This window comes from Falco punctatus (assembly GCF_963210335.1).
Source record: "Falco punctatus genome assembly, chromosome: 4".
Lineage (NCBI taxonomy): Eukaryota > Metazoa > Chordata > Aves > Falconiformes > Falconidae > Falco > Falco punctatus.
The window spans coordinates 53,611,285-53,628,271 of NC_137583.1; the positions used below are offsets into that span (position 1 = coordinate 53,611,285).

At 45.5% G+C, this 16,987-nt stretch overlaps 1 protein-coding gene across 1 annotated transcript in view; it reads left to right on the forward strand.

The window, feature by feature from the left end:
• Positions 1-16,987, forward strand: part of WNT3A (Wnt family member 3A) — a gene marked incomplete at its 5' end in the record, with an annotated part of 138,110 nt that overhangs the window by 64,838 nt on the left and 56,285 nt on the right. Inside the window, one exon of the mRNA XM_080387150.1 lies at positions 1-16,987. This exon is cut by the window's right edge and continues 45,879 nt beyond it. Coding sequence (XP_080243276.1) covers positions 1-480 — 480 coding nt within the window. The 3' untranslated portion in view covers positions 481-16,987.

Here is a 16,987-nt window from a genome sequence, read left to right on the forward strand (position 1 = left end):
TCTATTATTGAACTCATGCATCTTAAGTGCAAATGTCATGGCCTCTCAGGCAGCTGTGAAGTGAAGACCTGCTGGTGGTCTCAGCCAGACTTCAGGGTCATCGGTGACTACCTCAAGGACAAGTATGACAGCGCTTCCGAAATGGTGGTGGAAAAACATCGAGAATCCCGTGGCTGGGTTGAAACCCTCAGGCCCAAATACAACTTCTTCAAGGCCCCAACTGAGAAGGACCTGGTTTACTATGAGAACTCACCAAACTTTTGTGAGCCCAACCCTGAGACAGGTTCCTTTGGAACCCGTGACAGGATCTGTAATGTCACTTCCCATGGGATTGACGGTTGTGACCTTTTGTGCTGCGGCCGCGGGCACAACACGAGGACTGAGAAACGGAAAGAGAAGTGCCACTGTATCTTCCACTGGTGTTGCTACGTCCGCTGCCAGGAGTGCATACGAGTCTACGATGTCCACACGTGCAAATAAAGCAGACAAAACCCTTCGCTGGGCTCCAAGGGGAGAAACAGATTTGAGCCTACTTCCTCTGAGGTTGCAGACATGAAAGAAGTCTACATTTTTGATAAAAAAAGAATAAAAACTTTTTAAAAGGCTAAAACTGGTTGGATAGAATAGGTCTAATGACTTCTGGGCTATCCCAAGGTACATCTGGCAGTCACACAAGTTACGCCCCAACAATGCCTCCTCTAGGAGACAGTGGCTTTTCAACCAGCCGATAACACAGAGCTGGAAAGAAGAGCATTAGCAAAAGCATGGATTTGCTCTGCTCTCACCCACGTGAAGTGACTCATGTGATTAAGTGTCCTTTGAAAGACTTGCATCTTCCCAAGTATCTCCTTTTCCCTCAGCCAGGCAGAGGCTGTTGGACAGCAGCACTAAGCTTTCTGAGATCTATCTACATACCCAAACGGCCGGACTCTGTGTATAATGTGAGCAACAACAACAGCAGCAAAAGAAATCAAAGCAGATAAATTAATGATTTAAGGGGGAAAAAAAACAACCACAAAACACAAATACTCCTTTGCTTTTGCCATGGAACTGGAGAAGTCTACAAGTATATCCTAGAGCTGTAGAGTGGGCAGGCTCTTTGCGTGAACTTTGTAGCATAGTAGCTTCTGCCAGATTTGGCATAGGATTTAGTCACGTCTGTAGAGAGGGAGGGAGGGTGAAGGAGAGGGAGAGAAAGGGAGAGAACTGCTGATGTTTTCCTGCAAATGCCCTGTTGGCACCCAGGTGAAGTGCACGGTATGGAAAAGTTCAGTGCCTGATATGTGAACTGAAGAGGACTCGGTGTGTGCATTGAGGAGAGAGTCCCACCAAGAGAGATGTTGCTCCAACTGTGGCCTGGTATGTGGCTCAGCCAACAAGTCTTCCTTGGAAAATGTGCGGTGCAGTGCGAGTCTCCTGGGGTTGGACACGTGCTTCTGGGCATAGGACATCCAGCTCCTCAGCATCCCAGCTTGTTCCCATAGAAGAGTAAAGGGAAGGGAAAGCATTCAACCCTCCCACCTCATCAGAGAACACCGTCACCAACAGTGGAAAGTGCACTTACTCCATCCACTTTCTGCACCTCATGCAGGCTGCTTCCTCCTGGGCACTTAGCAAATGCCCTAGACCACAAGTCTGTTGGGAACATGACTCTGAAGGACTGCTTGTCACCCATTAATTTACATGATGGTGAACCAACCCACCACCACCACACCCCACAAGCTGGAACAGTTTCAAACTCGGGCCAAATTTTGTTCCACACCTAATTTCTACAACCTTTCCCATGTCTAAAAGCGGCACAGATTAAAATGCACAAAACCCAGACTCGGAACCAGCCCAGAGCTTGGGCATGTTTGGACACAGAGCCAAATCCCAGCTTTGCAGTACTGGCCCATCTCTGCTGTTCACCTCTGACTCCTCATCTTTGCATGCTGCTTTACTTCTGGTTTCAGGTCAGGATTGCCAGTTTACAGAAACAGCTCTCACCTCCTCCGTGGGCATCAGGGCTTCCTTCAGCCGTGGGTATCAGGTGTGACTCTCAGCCCATCACCTTAGTATTTACAGCACTGTAACTCTGCTTGAGTTATTCCTGGTCAATACTGAGATAAATGAGTGGTTAATCAAGAACAGAGTGGTAGCCTGATGAGCCTCAGATGCACTTGTCCTGTGTCCTCTTTGCCTTACCTGTACCTCCGAGTCCCTATCTTGGGAAAAGGACAATGGATTGGCATTTTTTCTTCCTCTTCAGTGCAGGAAGGGAAATGGGGCAAAAGATCTAACCCCCAAGGACCGGTAAGAGCGTTTTCATGGCAATGCAATCATGGCTGTTGGGTAGTTCATGCCTGGACATCTATGTAGAGGAAGCAGAGTGCTGTTCTCTCTCTGCACGTCAGCTTATTCCCGGGAACCAAAGGAGGGAGTATGCAGAAGAGGCAGGGAACAGAGCTTAATCCCATCAGAGAGAAAACAGGAGGAAATGATGCCTCCAAGGGTTGACTCTGAGTCATGGCGTCTCCTGGGACTACTCCTAGGCTGGTGCAGTTTATGCATCACCCATTTGTCTCAGGGCTGTGCCCAAGGGCACAAGCAAGCTTTGCTTATTGATGGAGGCACTTCTATCAATGCTCTGCAAAAAAAAAAGCTGCAATGAAATGAGAGCAGAGACACAGAAGGGAGGGAAGGAGAGAGGAAGAGATCAAGAAGAGAGGCAAAGAAAAAAAGGGGGAGAAAACCAATCAATCTTACCTGTACATGTGAACATTGCACCCAATGGATGGCCATACACCAACAGGTTAGAAAGCAATAGATGACTAAAAACTGAGAGAAAGATGGACCAATTAATGAATGTGTGACTGATTTTTGTAATACAGTCTGGGAGAAAAGGAAAAACTGATCATTATGGCAAATAGAGAAGGAAGCCACTTCAGGGGGAAATTGCCACAATAGCACAAGCTGTCGAGAAAGCAAACGCTGAAGAAAATCACATATGCGGTGGAAGATATTGATGAATTGGAAAAGATGGGACAAGGGAAGATATATCTGATCTACTTAATGTGACACAGTGCTAGCAGTCACAGCCAGAGAGACATGTCCCACCAGGTACTTCTGTTAGTGAATGGTGCCCCAACAGCAAAGATGCAAATCATTGCAGGTCACAGTCCCTGTCAGTCCATTGACTTCAGCAGGGTCACACCCACAACTTACTTAACCCCAATATTTTTAAGCAAGGTGGTTTCAAACTCCTTTTACACCATACCAGTGAAGAAATGGGTTGAAAGATTTGGCTTCCATGCATGGGCGCTAGACTTTGCCCCCAGCCCATCCACAGCATGCTAATATCCACTGTTTCTGCTTTGGCACCAGAACCAAGCCCAATATCACTAACAGGTGAAGCTCTTTGGGAAACACGGGGGTGAAAAAAAACAAACTAGGCATTTGCTGAGTAATTGCTTCTTGAGGTGAACAAACAGATTTTTGACTGCAGCAGTGGAATTTGTTTCATCTGGCCATGTCATCTAGTCTAAGCTATTTATCTAGTTTTCTGCTGGGATCAATGGCAAGAAACAAACCAGTCCAGAAGGTGATGAATTATAGCCTAGGATGGTATCTAAACTATGCTGGGTAAATTGCCCTCTGGTGTACCTCTGTCTTTTTTCTGACTTTAGCTCATGAGCTCATACTAGATTATGAGCTCTTTGAAGGGTACAGTCTGATGATGTGAAGTTCACCATGAGTCAAGGAGGTGAAGCTACAATCTGATCATCAACTGAGATGGGCTGGAAGTTGTACTCCATTCAGAGCTGGGGTCAGGCTTGAAACAGCTGAGTTGATGGGGACTTCCACCCCATTCAAGGGATTTTTAATGAAGCCTATACATACTGTTCGGTTTTGTTATGTGATTAGTCATCCACCATGACAATATAATGTAAGGGATTGAGCAGCTGTTACTAAAGTCAATGAAACATGCCTGTGTGAATTCTGTTAATCACCACAAGAGCACCTGAAGGTCCTAGTCATGGGTCTGACTCTGGCCACCCATGAGGAGAGAACAGAGAGAGCCAGCCAAGGTTCTGGGAGCACGCTGAGTGCCCATGCCAGGCCCACAACTGGCCCCATGGCTTTGGAGAAGGGACTTGGGCCATTGTACACAAATACATATGAATTCAGGAAGTGTCTCTGGGAAACCAAGATCCCATTCCACTGCCTATACTAGATGTATGTCTCAAGCCAGGATTGCCACAGTAGTGGTGTGAAAGATCAAGTCGATGATGAGCGAGGTGCCATCCTTTGCTCTGAATCGTCATGCCTACGTTGAGCCTCATTTAGAAGATGAACTAAACTTAGTTCTACAACCCAGAGCCGTCTTCTGCCTGAGGTTCTCCCATTCTGTGACAATGATAGGGCCTCCCTGACGAAGGGGACTTATGGTTTCACTCAATAATAGAAGCATCTGGTGACATTTTAGGTGCCCTACAATATCCTATTGGGATCCATCTGTTGCTTCAATGACATAGTATTCCCACAAGCCTTAAACCTGGGCAGATATGTCAGAGACTGTAGGGTGTCCAAAATGACACGAGATGCCAATGTGTAGACAGTTGAATTGTGCACTTGTCTGGAAATGGTTTTCTGTCAAAGTTTCCCCTCCACCTCAGCTGAGCTGGGTAATGCACCAGTCTATGATCAAAAGGAAAAGATCATTTCCCACAAAAGGGAGCTGGCCAACTCAGCCTCCATGATCCATGGTGTCCTTCCCTTCAGTCTTCACTTCTGATGAGGTTTGTCCTCAGGCAGATGGTTTGTATCAGGGATGTGTCTGGCAGTACCAGGGAAAAGGGAGAAGATATTATCCAACCAAGTAACACAGATGTAAAAAATAAAAATAAAAAAGGAGCATAACTCCATCCTCTTACATGCTGCTATCCAACCTTTCCTTTAGCTGAACAGATGGGTTTGATGGGCCCCATCAGTTCCACCTTCAACCTCATTAAAGACAGTGCAGTTACCTGCGAGGGGTGAATTTGGCCTCATCTCTTCTCTTTCTATGAAAGAAATGGAACGTTTAGAGGTTTGGGGTTTTTTTCTTGTTTTAGTTTAGTTTTAGAATTTGGGGCTTCTCTTTCTCAGAGAAAAGAAAAACACAGGGTGGGAAATGCATGAAAGTTTCTATTACTTGACCCCTGATGTATCTCTTATGGCTAAGTGTCATGCTCAGCACTGACAGTCTTCTCCAAAGCATTTTGAAGTTCCCAGAATTGTTTCCGCTCCTTATGAGCATCTCCATGTGCAGAACTAAAGCAGTCAGGATTTAATCGTGGGAGGGGGCGGCAGCAACAACCACACCACAAAATGCAATATGGTGCAGAAGTCTCTGAGCCGGCACCAACCATATCAGCCCTGCAGACAGAGGTGCAGTAGCCTTAGCTGAGCACTGCAGGATTTCTGTATCAGCAAACCTCAGAGAGCAGTTTCTTCTGCCACTCAATCTAAAATATTTTTTGTGTTTTCAGTGCATTCAGATACATTGCTACAGAGATGTCCATGGATTATAATACATTTGTCATGTGTGTTCATACACTTGTCATGCCCCCATCCTTAAATTCTAATACAGGAGAAACGCTATGAGCTTTGGGTCACATTTTTAGCTTCAAAGAGAGGTTTCAGTGCTGAAAATCCAGAGTTTGATGTTCCTGGGGATATTCAAGGTTACATACAGCATGAGCACTCTGCGGGAGCTAGGAGTTGTGAATCCAGTCCTAGGTTCTGCACTATGAAAATTACTCTAGGCTTCCCTTGATGCCTTAATGATATTGCTTTGGGAAGATAAAACAGGGCCATGAAAAGGCACTGAATCAAACTGCCCTGCAGATACCAGCCGTTGCACCTGGTTAAATAGGTTGTCCATAGGAAACTGACAGCCAGCTCTTCCAGAGACCTGCTCCAGAGCTGACACTGCTGAGAAGGCAATGCTTTGCCATCACAGGTGTACTGAGTGGGACGTTCACTCAGGTCTGTCAGCCGTGTGCCCAAACAGCTGTTTGGATGAGAAGCTGTAGAGGGAGCATTAGATGATGGGAGAGAAGGTGGGCTGGGTGGGAGGAGATCCCATCTCTTCCTCATAGCTATATATCTCCTATTTTCTACCTCCCTCCAAGATAAATCTTGGCTGTTATAGTAGGGACTTCTTAGTATGGGAGCACATCTTTTCCAGATTTTCCATCTCTCATTGGGCAGTAACAGTGGGATCTAGCTTGCTTTTTGCTGAATTGTTTTCTTCATGGCTAGTTTGCCCATGTTCCTGTTGCCTGCCCTCTCTTGTGTGCTCCAACAAGAGCTACTGATGTGCAGTCGATCACTGCTCAGCAAGGGCACAGGACACTCCTGCCTCAGGCCCCTGTTAACTGCTGTGGGGTGCAGACACTTCCATTTGGTGGGGAACAGAGGCTCCCATGGCCTCCATTTTTAGAAAAGGGTGTTTGGTCCTCGTTCCTGACGCGTCTGGATCTTCATGGACTTAGACAAGTCATTCCTCTCCCACTTTGCTGCAGTTTGCAGAGGTGTCTTTGGTGCATTTCCACCTTGGAGAGAGAGACTTTCCAAAGCAAAACAAGAGTCCAAAACTCCCAGGCAGTGGTACCTAGGGTGGGATTCAGATTATAAAGTGAGATGCTTAAATGCAGGTATCTACATGTGAGTTAGGTGCTTTAACTCCCATACAAGCCCAGTGATGGGCTGGATCCATTTTACTAAACATAGCATCTAGGGCTGAACTAAATTATTGAAGATAGGTCTCTAAAGCCATTTGTGATGCTCCAGGGTACCCCACTGGCTTCTAGAAGCTACTCTGAAAGATTGTGGGCTTCCTTTAAGTCCCATGACCTATCTGCCAGCTTCAGAAACCCCAGGGTATCTCAGATGGCAGTAGATGCCTGAGGGTGAGCAACTCAGTCAAGCTCCTGGTCAATAAGCAGTAGAGGCTAGAGAGCAATTCAGCTGGCCAAATTGAAGTGTCTGCTGTAGGACAAGCTGAACCACTCTCTGGACTCCACTGCCCATGCTGACCAGATCTCCATCAGGTATGGGTGCTTGGATGTCTAACTCACATGGAGGCACATGCTTGTGGGCTTCTATAAGTGTGTGTCTTAATCTATGAGCTGGATCCCACTCCAGATTCCTAACTCTCATGTCTTTAGAGACTTTAAGATTATTCAATTATGCTTTCACTAAAAACTGATATAAATCAGAAGGCATTATGTCCATAATACCAGACTTACTACTTTATCAAAGGGAGCAGAGGGCAAACCTATTCTGTAAGAATAATTATTTGAATCTACACTACTGACTGGTATGTAATGGGTCTGACCCCCAAGGGAGCATCTCTGCTTTTGCTGTTGGTGAGCACCCAGTGAAAACGGACAAGTTCCACCAAGGCCAAATCCTGCTGTTATATAAATACCATCCAGATAGAGAAAGCTCCTGAAGCACAACAGTCACAAGGGTCTTTTCCACAGGACTTGGTCTCCTCCTCTGTTTCTGTAGACCTTTCTTTTCTCACACATGCTCTGTGGACCAAGGGATGTCTCGGACAGCCCTGCATGGGAGTGGAGAGTGGGGAAGGTGTGAGGAGATGCTTCCCTCATTTTCCTTTCTTTCCCAAGTTTCTTCTTATTATTTATTAGTATTTATTTATTTCTCACTATTCATTCCACTCCACCAAAAATACTGAAGGCACGTCTGCTACAGGCATAGGCTAGCAAACAGCTGAGTATCACTCATGGTTTTAAGGGAAGGCACCATCTTGTCAGATCTCCTTTCCAACATGCACTTGCAACTCGCTGCTACCACTTGGAAAGCAGAGGAGGACTGAGCCTTTCCAAGGCAGGCCCCCCCAAACCTCCAGAAATCCTCCTGTGGGTGATTAAATCCTCCCCACCGAAACCCTGGTTCCCATCGGTGTGTGCTACTCCAGCCCTGGCTGCCCCATTGCCCACCTGTCCCCAGCTGACTGCAGCTCAGCCTTACGCCCCTTAATCTCAGTGGAGACCCACTTGATCTATCACTTATGGCATCACTTTCTGTCACTCCCAGGACAAAACCTGCCTGAACAAGACCTGTCGTAGCTTTGGACTATCTGACAAGCCCACCAGCAGTGTGGAAGACATAAAACACAGACCTGTAGCACCCCAGGGGATTCCCCCATGGTACAAAACATGTTTGTCCGGCAGTCATGGACAAGTATTTTCTTGTGGGTGGGTTTTTTCACTATTGCTTTCCCTTCCCACAGACTGTCTGCCTGATTACATCGCCTTCTTCAAAGCTACATCACTGTCTGTAACCCTTCCCCAGCCTGCCCCTGCCCTCACCCCACTTGAGCACCCCTTTGTACAGATTGCATGTATGATACAACTTGAAATTCCAAAGCTATTGTACAAAGTAGGATTGTCACCATTTTTTCCTCAGTATTTTGTTAAGTCTGATGATTTTTTTTATGATTATTTATTTTATGAATAAATGTATATATTAGTAAGAGTATATATTTGCGGAAATAACTCATTGGGACAGTGTTGTTGCTCTGCTGTTGTGCTTGTGACCTCATTGGCTTTTACCCTATTTTCTACTGACAGCACACTAGCGATGTCTTGTAACTGTTTTTTGTTACCAGTTAAGTTTGATAGATGTGTTAACTTTATAATGAAAATTAAAAAAAAAAAAAAAGCATTAATTTTAATCTGTGTTTGGGTATTTTTCCCACCATTCCACAGTTTTGATGAGATGGTGTCTCATATCATGGGCTGAAATACAGCTGGGGAGAAGTGGGGAACAAATGTGCCTTCCTCCTGTAGGCAGAAGTCATGATTTGGAAGAAGAGATGCCACCTGACTTGGCACCATTTAAGCCATGTCCAGCTGCTGTGGTAGGTGACAATCCAATTATGAGTAAACCATGTACACTTAAACAAGGCTATTTCTCCACTAAGCATCACTAGGACAGGGGCCCCAGTTTCCTTCCAAGAGTCCAGCTGTAACGTGAAGACAGGTGGCTGAAATATATGCATCTTGCTTCAAACATTGAGAGGACAAAGACCAACCACATGGCTACTCATGGCTGAAAGCTGGTACGTGGTAAGCCACTACCACCTCAGCTCATGAGTACTGTAAATATTCCTTCTCTGGAGCAAGAAAAGCCCAACATGGGCAAGACATCACTTTGCACAATGCCCCTGGAAGGCTGTAAGAAATTTTATTTTGGTTCTGCCATTTCAGGCCATTTTCTTCCTCTATTGGCACATTGGGTTGAGAGCCCAATTTTTTAGTACCTTGGGCACAGTCAGGCTGGAAAAGTTAATAGTTTGCAGGGACCGAGCATCAGGATACACACAGGGGGAGACACTGTGACAACAAGATGGAGAACCCATGTTCCTTTCACTGGAGCCTACCATGACTGGCCTTTCATTGCACCTACCATGGACTGTGTACAGAGAAATCTGCTCCCAAAAGAAACCCTGCAGCGGCCTTTCCCATTCCTCTGTCCTTACTGAGGAATAGCATCCTCATGAAATGGGCTCATTTGATTCAGAAAGCAGCACAGCTTCTCTTCAACACTTTCAGTTTGACTGGGTTGGCTGCAGAGGAGATGGGTTGGCTACAGAGGTGATGGGCTGGTTGCAGAGGCGATGGGCTGGTTGCAGAGGTGATGGGTTGGCTGCAGAGGAGACAGCTGTAGGCAGACAGGGCAGCATTTCCAGTGGCTCTGTGCTTATTCACCTCCCACCCCACTCATACAAACAGAAGCAGATCAGATCCCACAGGTCTTGTGGCACTGATTTAGGAGAAATTCAAGCCACCCAACTTTATCCCTCATAGAACAGGTATCTCCTCTAAGCTTGTCCTTGATGACTCCTTTATAGCCAATGGAGAGATTTGAGCACATCCAGAGATTGATCCCACTTATTTAAAACATAGAGAATATAGTTGGTATAAATCACCTTCTAGAGACATCTGCTTTTCTACAGAGACTCTAAATGAACACATCTATTAACAAAAAAAGACCTTTCCTATGACAAGGGACTGGAAGACAAGTAGCATACCGTGATGTCCCAGACAAAATATTCCCCCCCCCCCCCAAACCCACACCCACACCTTGCTTTGAATGACACAGGTCAAACACCACAGAGAGCTTTCAGCATACCAGACTCAGCATATTTTCCAGAAATAAATGATAAACATTCTTATTATTAAGAGCCCTTGAGATAAGCTTATTTGTTAAGCTGTGTTGCCTGCTTCACCAGGTTTGAGCAAGAGCCTTTTTTTTTTTTATTATTTTCTAGCTTAAATAGGAAAAACTAAGAAATGAGTGGACATCTCAGTCACTTTTGCCTTATATGTGCTATTAACCCCTACAGACCCTTTCTTTTATGAACTAAAGAAAGTCTGGTGTTGATAAAGCACTGCTACCCCATGACTTGGACTTTTCATCACTAGGAAACAGTAGAGGTCATATCTTTTGCAGAGCAATCTTCTTCCCCTCTATGGGTAGGTAGCACAGCCTAACTGTAGCCACATTTAACCACGGCAATGGGCTTTGCTTGTGACAACCTAGGTCACAGAAGTCGCCTAAAATTGTTCCACTACCAAGTGGCAGCTATTTGATACACAGAGCCAAGGGTCTAACCTCATTCCCAAAAATAACTTAAGGATTGATGTGCACACAGGTCTGGGTGCAGAGAGGTAGTAGAGCATCCAACTTCCTTGTAATCAGCAGTTGAGAGCTCCGCATTTCTTCATCAAGAAACAGTGCACTGAACTTGGCCAAAGGTTTGGTTCCAAGCAAAAAGTCAGTACTGACCACGCTGTTCCTAAGCAAAACCATGGCCAAGTTCACACATCACATTGCTGGTAGTACTACATCATCTCTCCCGACTGCTTTCCTTGCACAGGCTTCCTAGTCGCATATGAACAGTAACTCAAACCAGTCTGGGATGTGCCACATTCACCGCCCATGTACAAATTGGTCTGTGGATGCAGAATGAGCCCAAGGCTTCTGAGAGGCCCCCGAGTCCTTGTGCACCAGTCTGGTGGAAACAAACCACCCATAGTCAGACAAATCTGCATGTGAACAAGGCCTCCAAAGCCTCCATGAGCTTGCAGACTTGCCACACAGGCTTCACTGATGGCAAGGAGTGGGATTCAACTCACAGGTTCAAACACACAAATTTAGGTGCCCACAGAACGACAAATAGGCATATGATGCCCTCCAGGCGTTTTGATGTCCTTCAGGGGCTGTTCCAGAACCACCATGGGTCTCCTGCAGGTCTGTATCATGTCTGGCAGCTCCAGGAAGATGCCTCAGATACCCCAAGACATGTCAAAAGGCACTAGATGCTTTAGTCAAGTAAATTGAGACCAATTTGCCTAAATTTGAGGTCTGACTTTCAAATTCCCGTTAGTATAGTCTAACGAGGGATTCATTTCACCATGAGGTCTGAGTGCCGCCTTCTGTCACTGAGGGTCTGCGATATCATATAGACTTGGCACATATAATGCTACAGACTCTTCAGGAGATACATGTCCTTCTGGACTGGCAGGTGGATAACCGGGGGAATTACACTAAGATACCATAGATGGTACCAGACACCCGTGTTTAGACAAGCACGCTGAAAATTCAGTCTCCACTGGCTGTAATGGGAGCCGAGGCTCTCCGAGCACATGTAGGCAGAGCACTACTTATTGCTGCCTGAATTTAGATGTCTTAATCTGCAAGTTGAATCCCGCTTGAGCAATCGGTCCAATACAGCATCCTTTGAAGCTGCGAAAAACCAGCTGAAAGCAATTCCTGACCAGCAGCTAACCAGGCCATAAAGAAATAAGCTGTGACCCAATATAATTTGAAAGCTTTGCCATCTCATTGCTACCCAGCCTGGCTTTGGAATTTGCTTACAGATCTCTTTTATTTGCAGTGTGGATTTTTTTTTCCCCATCATATAGTCATTTGGAGGCACATAGCCAGATTTGCATTCCACAGGGCTACAATCCGGTCTGGGATTTGCCTGCAAGTGTCAACAGGTGAAGTGTTAACTAATGAACTTGGTGGTGTTAAGGTGAGGTCAGCTCAGTTTCTCTGCAAGTTGGTTTTGTGCAAGGACAGCAAGCTTTAAAAGACTCTAACAGTGATCTAAAAGAGATCTGTGCTCTGGACCTGACCCTTTGAAACCTTGTTCTATTCTCCCTGGCTCGTGCACATCCCCATACCCTGAATTTCATCTGCTCTTTTGTCAAAGGCAGTAGAGCAAGGCTGTGTTGAGTATCTCTTACCAAACACCTGAGCTCTGAGGAATAAAGTGATTTTTTTCCCTATGATATTTTCCCCTGGGATATGTGAGGCCATGGTCATTCTCAATTCTGCAGCACCAGTGTGTGTGGGAAACAGTGGTGGCAGTGATGGGGTGCCAACTTGTTAGAATGAGAATTTCTTTCATGCAGGCATCCAAGGAGAGTCTTGAACCTGTTTTTTCTGTCCTAATCAATGCAGTTGGTTTATGCAGGCAGCGTCTTTCATCCCCGGAATATCAAGGTCCTTATGCAAAATGGCATAGCTTCAGTGAGAAAAAGCATCTCATAACAGCCACACAGCAAGGACAACTGGCAGCGTATGGAAATCCAAGTGCAAGCCTCCCCTCCCTATCAGACAGAGACTTGAACCTACAGCCAGTATCCTGGGTGAGTCACCAGCTGTTTCTGAGTGACTGATAGCTCTAACCTAGTCTTGAGCAACCTCACTGGAATTCTGATTTCAACAAACTCCTGGTTTCCAGCGGAAAAAAGCTTCCTCTGAAATTGCTGCTCCCTCTCTGTTCCTCATGCTGCTCCCTCTCAAGCAATACACCTGCATCCGAGTGCTCTCAACAATAAAAAAGCAACTTGGGTCCGACCCATTCTTTAGACCCAAGTTCACAGCAGAGATTACACAGTAGCCTTTGGCTAGTCAATGTGAATGAAGATGGGTGAGTTTTTTGACAGAGACTTATCCCTTTGCACATAGATGTGATGAGATAGTGTTATTTTCCACATTGCTTACCTGGGCCAGAATAGCAGGCTGGACTTTGTAGGGGATTTCTCTCAGGCGTGCTTTCCGCAGTGTCCATTGGGACAGTAGGGTGTCTCAATGAAGTGGAGAGGGCAGAACAAGTAAATAGTTCCTGAATTGGGTAAGGGAAGGACTTTGGCTGACATTAACAGCTAAATCAATAAGCACAGTTGTTACTGGTTCAGCCACAGAGTGGGAACACCATCCCCCAAGCACAGCAGTCACCCAGGAGTTTGGCACATGGAAGGCTGGCAAGGAGCTAACCTTTAGACTTGTTAATGAATGATAATTGAGTGGTCCTCAAGAGCTCTGTAAGTTCCCCAGCTGCTGTTACAGGCTGGCAGGGACTGCTTGACACACCTCAACGGAGCAGCAGATGTTGTTCCTGCAGGGGAGAGGAAGGCTACACATTAAAAGGCAGCAGACATTCCAAATTCATATGGAATAAAATGCAACCAAAAGGCCGGCTGCGCAACTTTGTTGAATTTTTTTTCCCTCCCCTTTAATTAGGATGCTTCCATATCTGAGGAACACAATAAGATCCAGGTGCCATTGTTATTATGATACCCTCAATCATAATCTCCTTCTTGTGAGGGTGTCTCTGGGCTCATCATGGCTGAAGACCAACCCTAGTGCTGGGGGATGTACAAATACAGAATGAAGTGGTGACCCTGCCCTAAAGAACTTCCAGTCCAAGTGACCGGGTTTTATATAACCCTGTTTACATCCATCAGTGATGCTGATAAATAAAAATAGCTCCTAGCCATGGCTGTAGGCTGCCTGAGCCCCTTTGCCTGTAGACACAACCATACCCAAGGAGCCCACAAAGCTGTACATGTCAAGCACATGCCATGCAAGTCACCTGAACACAAGCATAGCGTCAAGTTAGTAACAGTAACAATGATGGCTTAACTACAGAAAAGCAACGTCCACCTTTTAGCATCATTTATCAAACATGCCAAGGAAATTACTTTTTTTCACTTGTGGCTTGCAATTAGTACAATCCAATAAAAAAGTTACAGTTCTGCTAGCTCACCAAGCATGTGGTTACACCTCGCTGGCATAAAGAGGTGGGAACTGCTCTGTAAGCAGAGGCCATAGGGTGCAAGCTGGCATGATCTGCAAAAGAAATCCTTGGAGCAGCCATGCCTGGGGAGACAATAGGGCTGAGAGGTGAATATAGAACAAATATCCACCGTTTCTCATCATATTAAAACTAGGAGCCATCTACTGTAATTAGCAGCTTGAAAACAATAGAAAAGAGTGTTTCTTCTCATGGGAGGTAGTTTGACAGCAGAAATCTCTGCTGCAGGGAGCTGTGGATATTTAAATCTATCTGAGTTTAAAAAGCGACCAGACAAAATTCACTAAAGAAAAATGCATGAGGAATTTTTACACTCCAAGATACAGCTCTTCAATCAGAAATCCCAGCCGGGGGTTGCTGGGAGTTGGGCATATGCCAGTGGAAATATCACCCTGTGTTTGTCCTGTTCTTCTGCTCTTCCTCAGGCACCTACACTTGGCCTCTGTCAGAGACAGGAGACGGGGCAAACACAACTTTCTGTCTGATCCAGCACAGCTGATCGTATATTCATCGACATGTAAATGTCCATGAAACACACTTGGGAAGACTAATATTCTTTCTATGCATCAGCGGTGAATGACTTCCAGGAAAAAGCTGTTTTATTCTTTCAGTCTGGCTAGAAAACCTGAAGACACTGGTCATGTCACCTAACTTTGAAAAGATTAAAAGTCTAACAAACCTTTACAGCCAAGAGGGAGAACGGGACATATCCAGCGAGTGATTGGCATGGCCAGCCTTGGCTGTGTGTTTTAAGAGATGAATCTCCCCCTAAGGGTGACTCTCCTCTCCCTTGACTACAAAGCAAACTTGGGCTGACTAACTTGGACCTGTGCATCTAACTTTTAGAGGTGTAAATTAGGGCTGATGAAACCATCCCAAAACTGCAAGCCTCACCTCAAATTTGCAGGAATCTCAGCTGTGAGGTGGAAGATGAAAAAAGTACCAAAAAAAGGTATTGAAGGCTAAAGAAAATGCACATATATTTCAATATTACTTTGTATGGGCTAACTCCATTTTGGCACCAAAATTTCCTTTAAACCCCCCAGGTTTACATGCCCGCTCCTGCCCCCCAAAATAGTCCTCCTTGAGAAGTCTAAAATGCTTTCCATAAGTAGAAGTTTTTGATAATCACAGGGCCTGAAGAATGAAGGTCACTTCTAACTAGGGAGACACTTGTAACTGAGGACACCAAAGCAAATTTCATTTCTGACCCAAAAATGGCCTTAACGTCTGTCCAGACCATGAATCAATACATCCTTAGTGGGAGTAATCTGAACAGACTCTACTCAGCTGCTGGAGAAGCACAACCGGCTTGGGTTGAGTCAGCTGGATTTTGACCCTGTGGTTGCAAGGAATCTAGGCAGTTCAAACCTAGGGCGCATCTTGCTAAGCCTTCCTTAGCAAGGACACTTTCAGAGTGTGCCGGGTGATGAGTGGACTCCTCTTCCAGATCCAAAGTCATAAGAGCTGTTGTCTTTTCACTTCCACAAGAGAAGGGCTTCCTGGCAGATCCAGGAGCTGATTGTAAATCCAAATTGGGGGTGACTTTGAAAAGTAAATTTAAGGGGCTGTAACTCCACAAGTACCACAAACTCAGCTCATGCTGCAGTTTTTTAGGAAAGATGTGACTGTCCTGCAGAAGAAGAGAGAACATGCTTTGGGAAAAAAGATCTAACACATTAGGAACTGAAGTCACTCACAAATGGTGAGGACAGAGGAAGCTGCACTTACTTATTCCAGGTCCATGATCTCTTAGTGTCAGAAATGTGCAGTCTCCCCTTTTGTTTGCAATACCCTAAAATGTCAGGCTGACATGATGGTCTCTAACCATAAACTTCTCAAAATAAACAGCAGGCAAAAGTTGCTTCAGACTCCAGACTGCGTATAGGGTATCTGAAGGATGAAAAGCTTGAGAACCAGCAGTCAGCAGAAACAATGCATGTTGGAAATTAGTCCTCTCTAGTCTTGTTCTCCATGCTCTATATTCATGGTTGGATTTCTTCGACTACTACATCTTAGACAGTCCCCATTTTGAAGCCCTTCATTAAAGACCACCACTTCCATAAAGCTCCTCTGACCTCCTCAGCGACCTTCTTAGTACTAATCTTTCAACAGCGCTGTCGTGTATAGTCACGGGCAGACAAAACCCTTTGATTTACAAAGCTACAGAGAATATCTATTCCAGTCTCCTCAACCCAAGGAGACGCATCAAACACCATCCCTGAAGCAGAGTATCACCTGAGGTGGTGTAAAGCCAACTTCCGGCAGAAGGTGTTTAATAAAGACAAGCGTTAGAAACGGCAAATGAGGATTTTTTTCTGTATGACTCGGAGTTCCAGTTTTGTCTTCCTTGTTCACCAGGGTAGCATGGAGAGACACCTGGTGGCTGAATGATTCTTCGCAAGCAAGCACATCCTCCCGGGCTGTGCCTGCTGTGCTGGTGTCTCAAGAAGGATGTGTATCTTCCCGGACGCAGGCTTCATGTGTATCTTCCCAGGCACAGTGCCGTTCAGTTTGCTGGAAGCACCGTCACACCTCCCACTTCAATCACAGATCTGCCATTCAATAAAAAAGAGCCCAAAATGTGTCTGCCAAGACAACGGATGTCTTCTTGATGCCTCAGACACTAGATTTCACTGGAAACTGCTGACAGCACTGAAATGAACTGGGGATGGTTCTCACCACTCACTCCACTGAGGCGATGAATGGTACAGTGACTGTAGACCGGAACAGGGACAAGTCTAGGTCTGTAACGCTTGTGTAAACCACCTCTTATCACCAGCATACGCAATTCCTTCTGCTCTAAAAATTCTGTTGCCT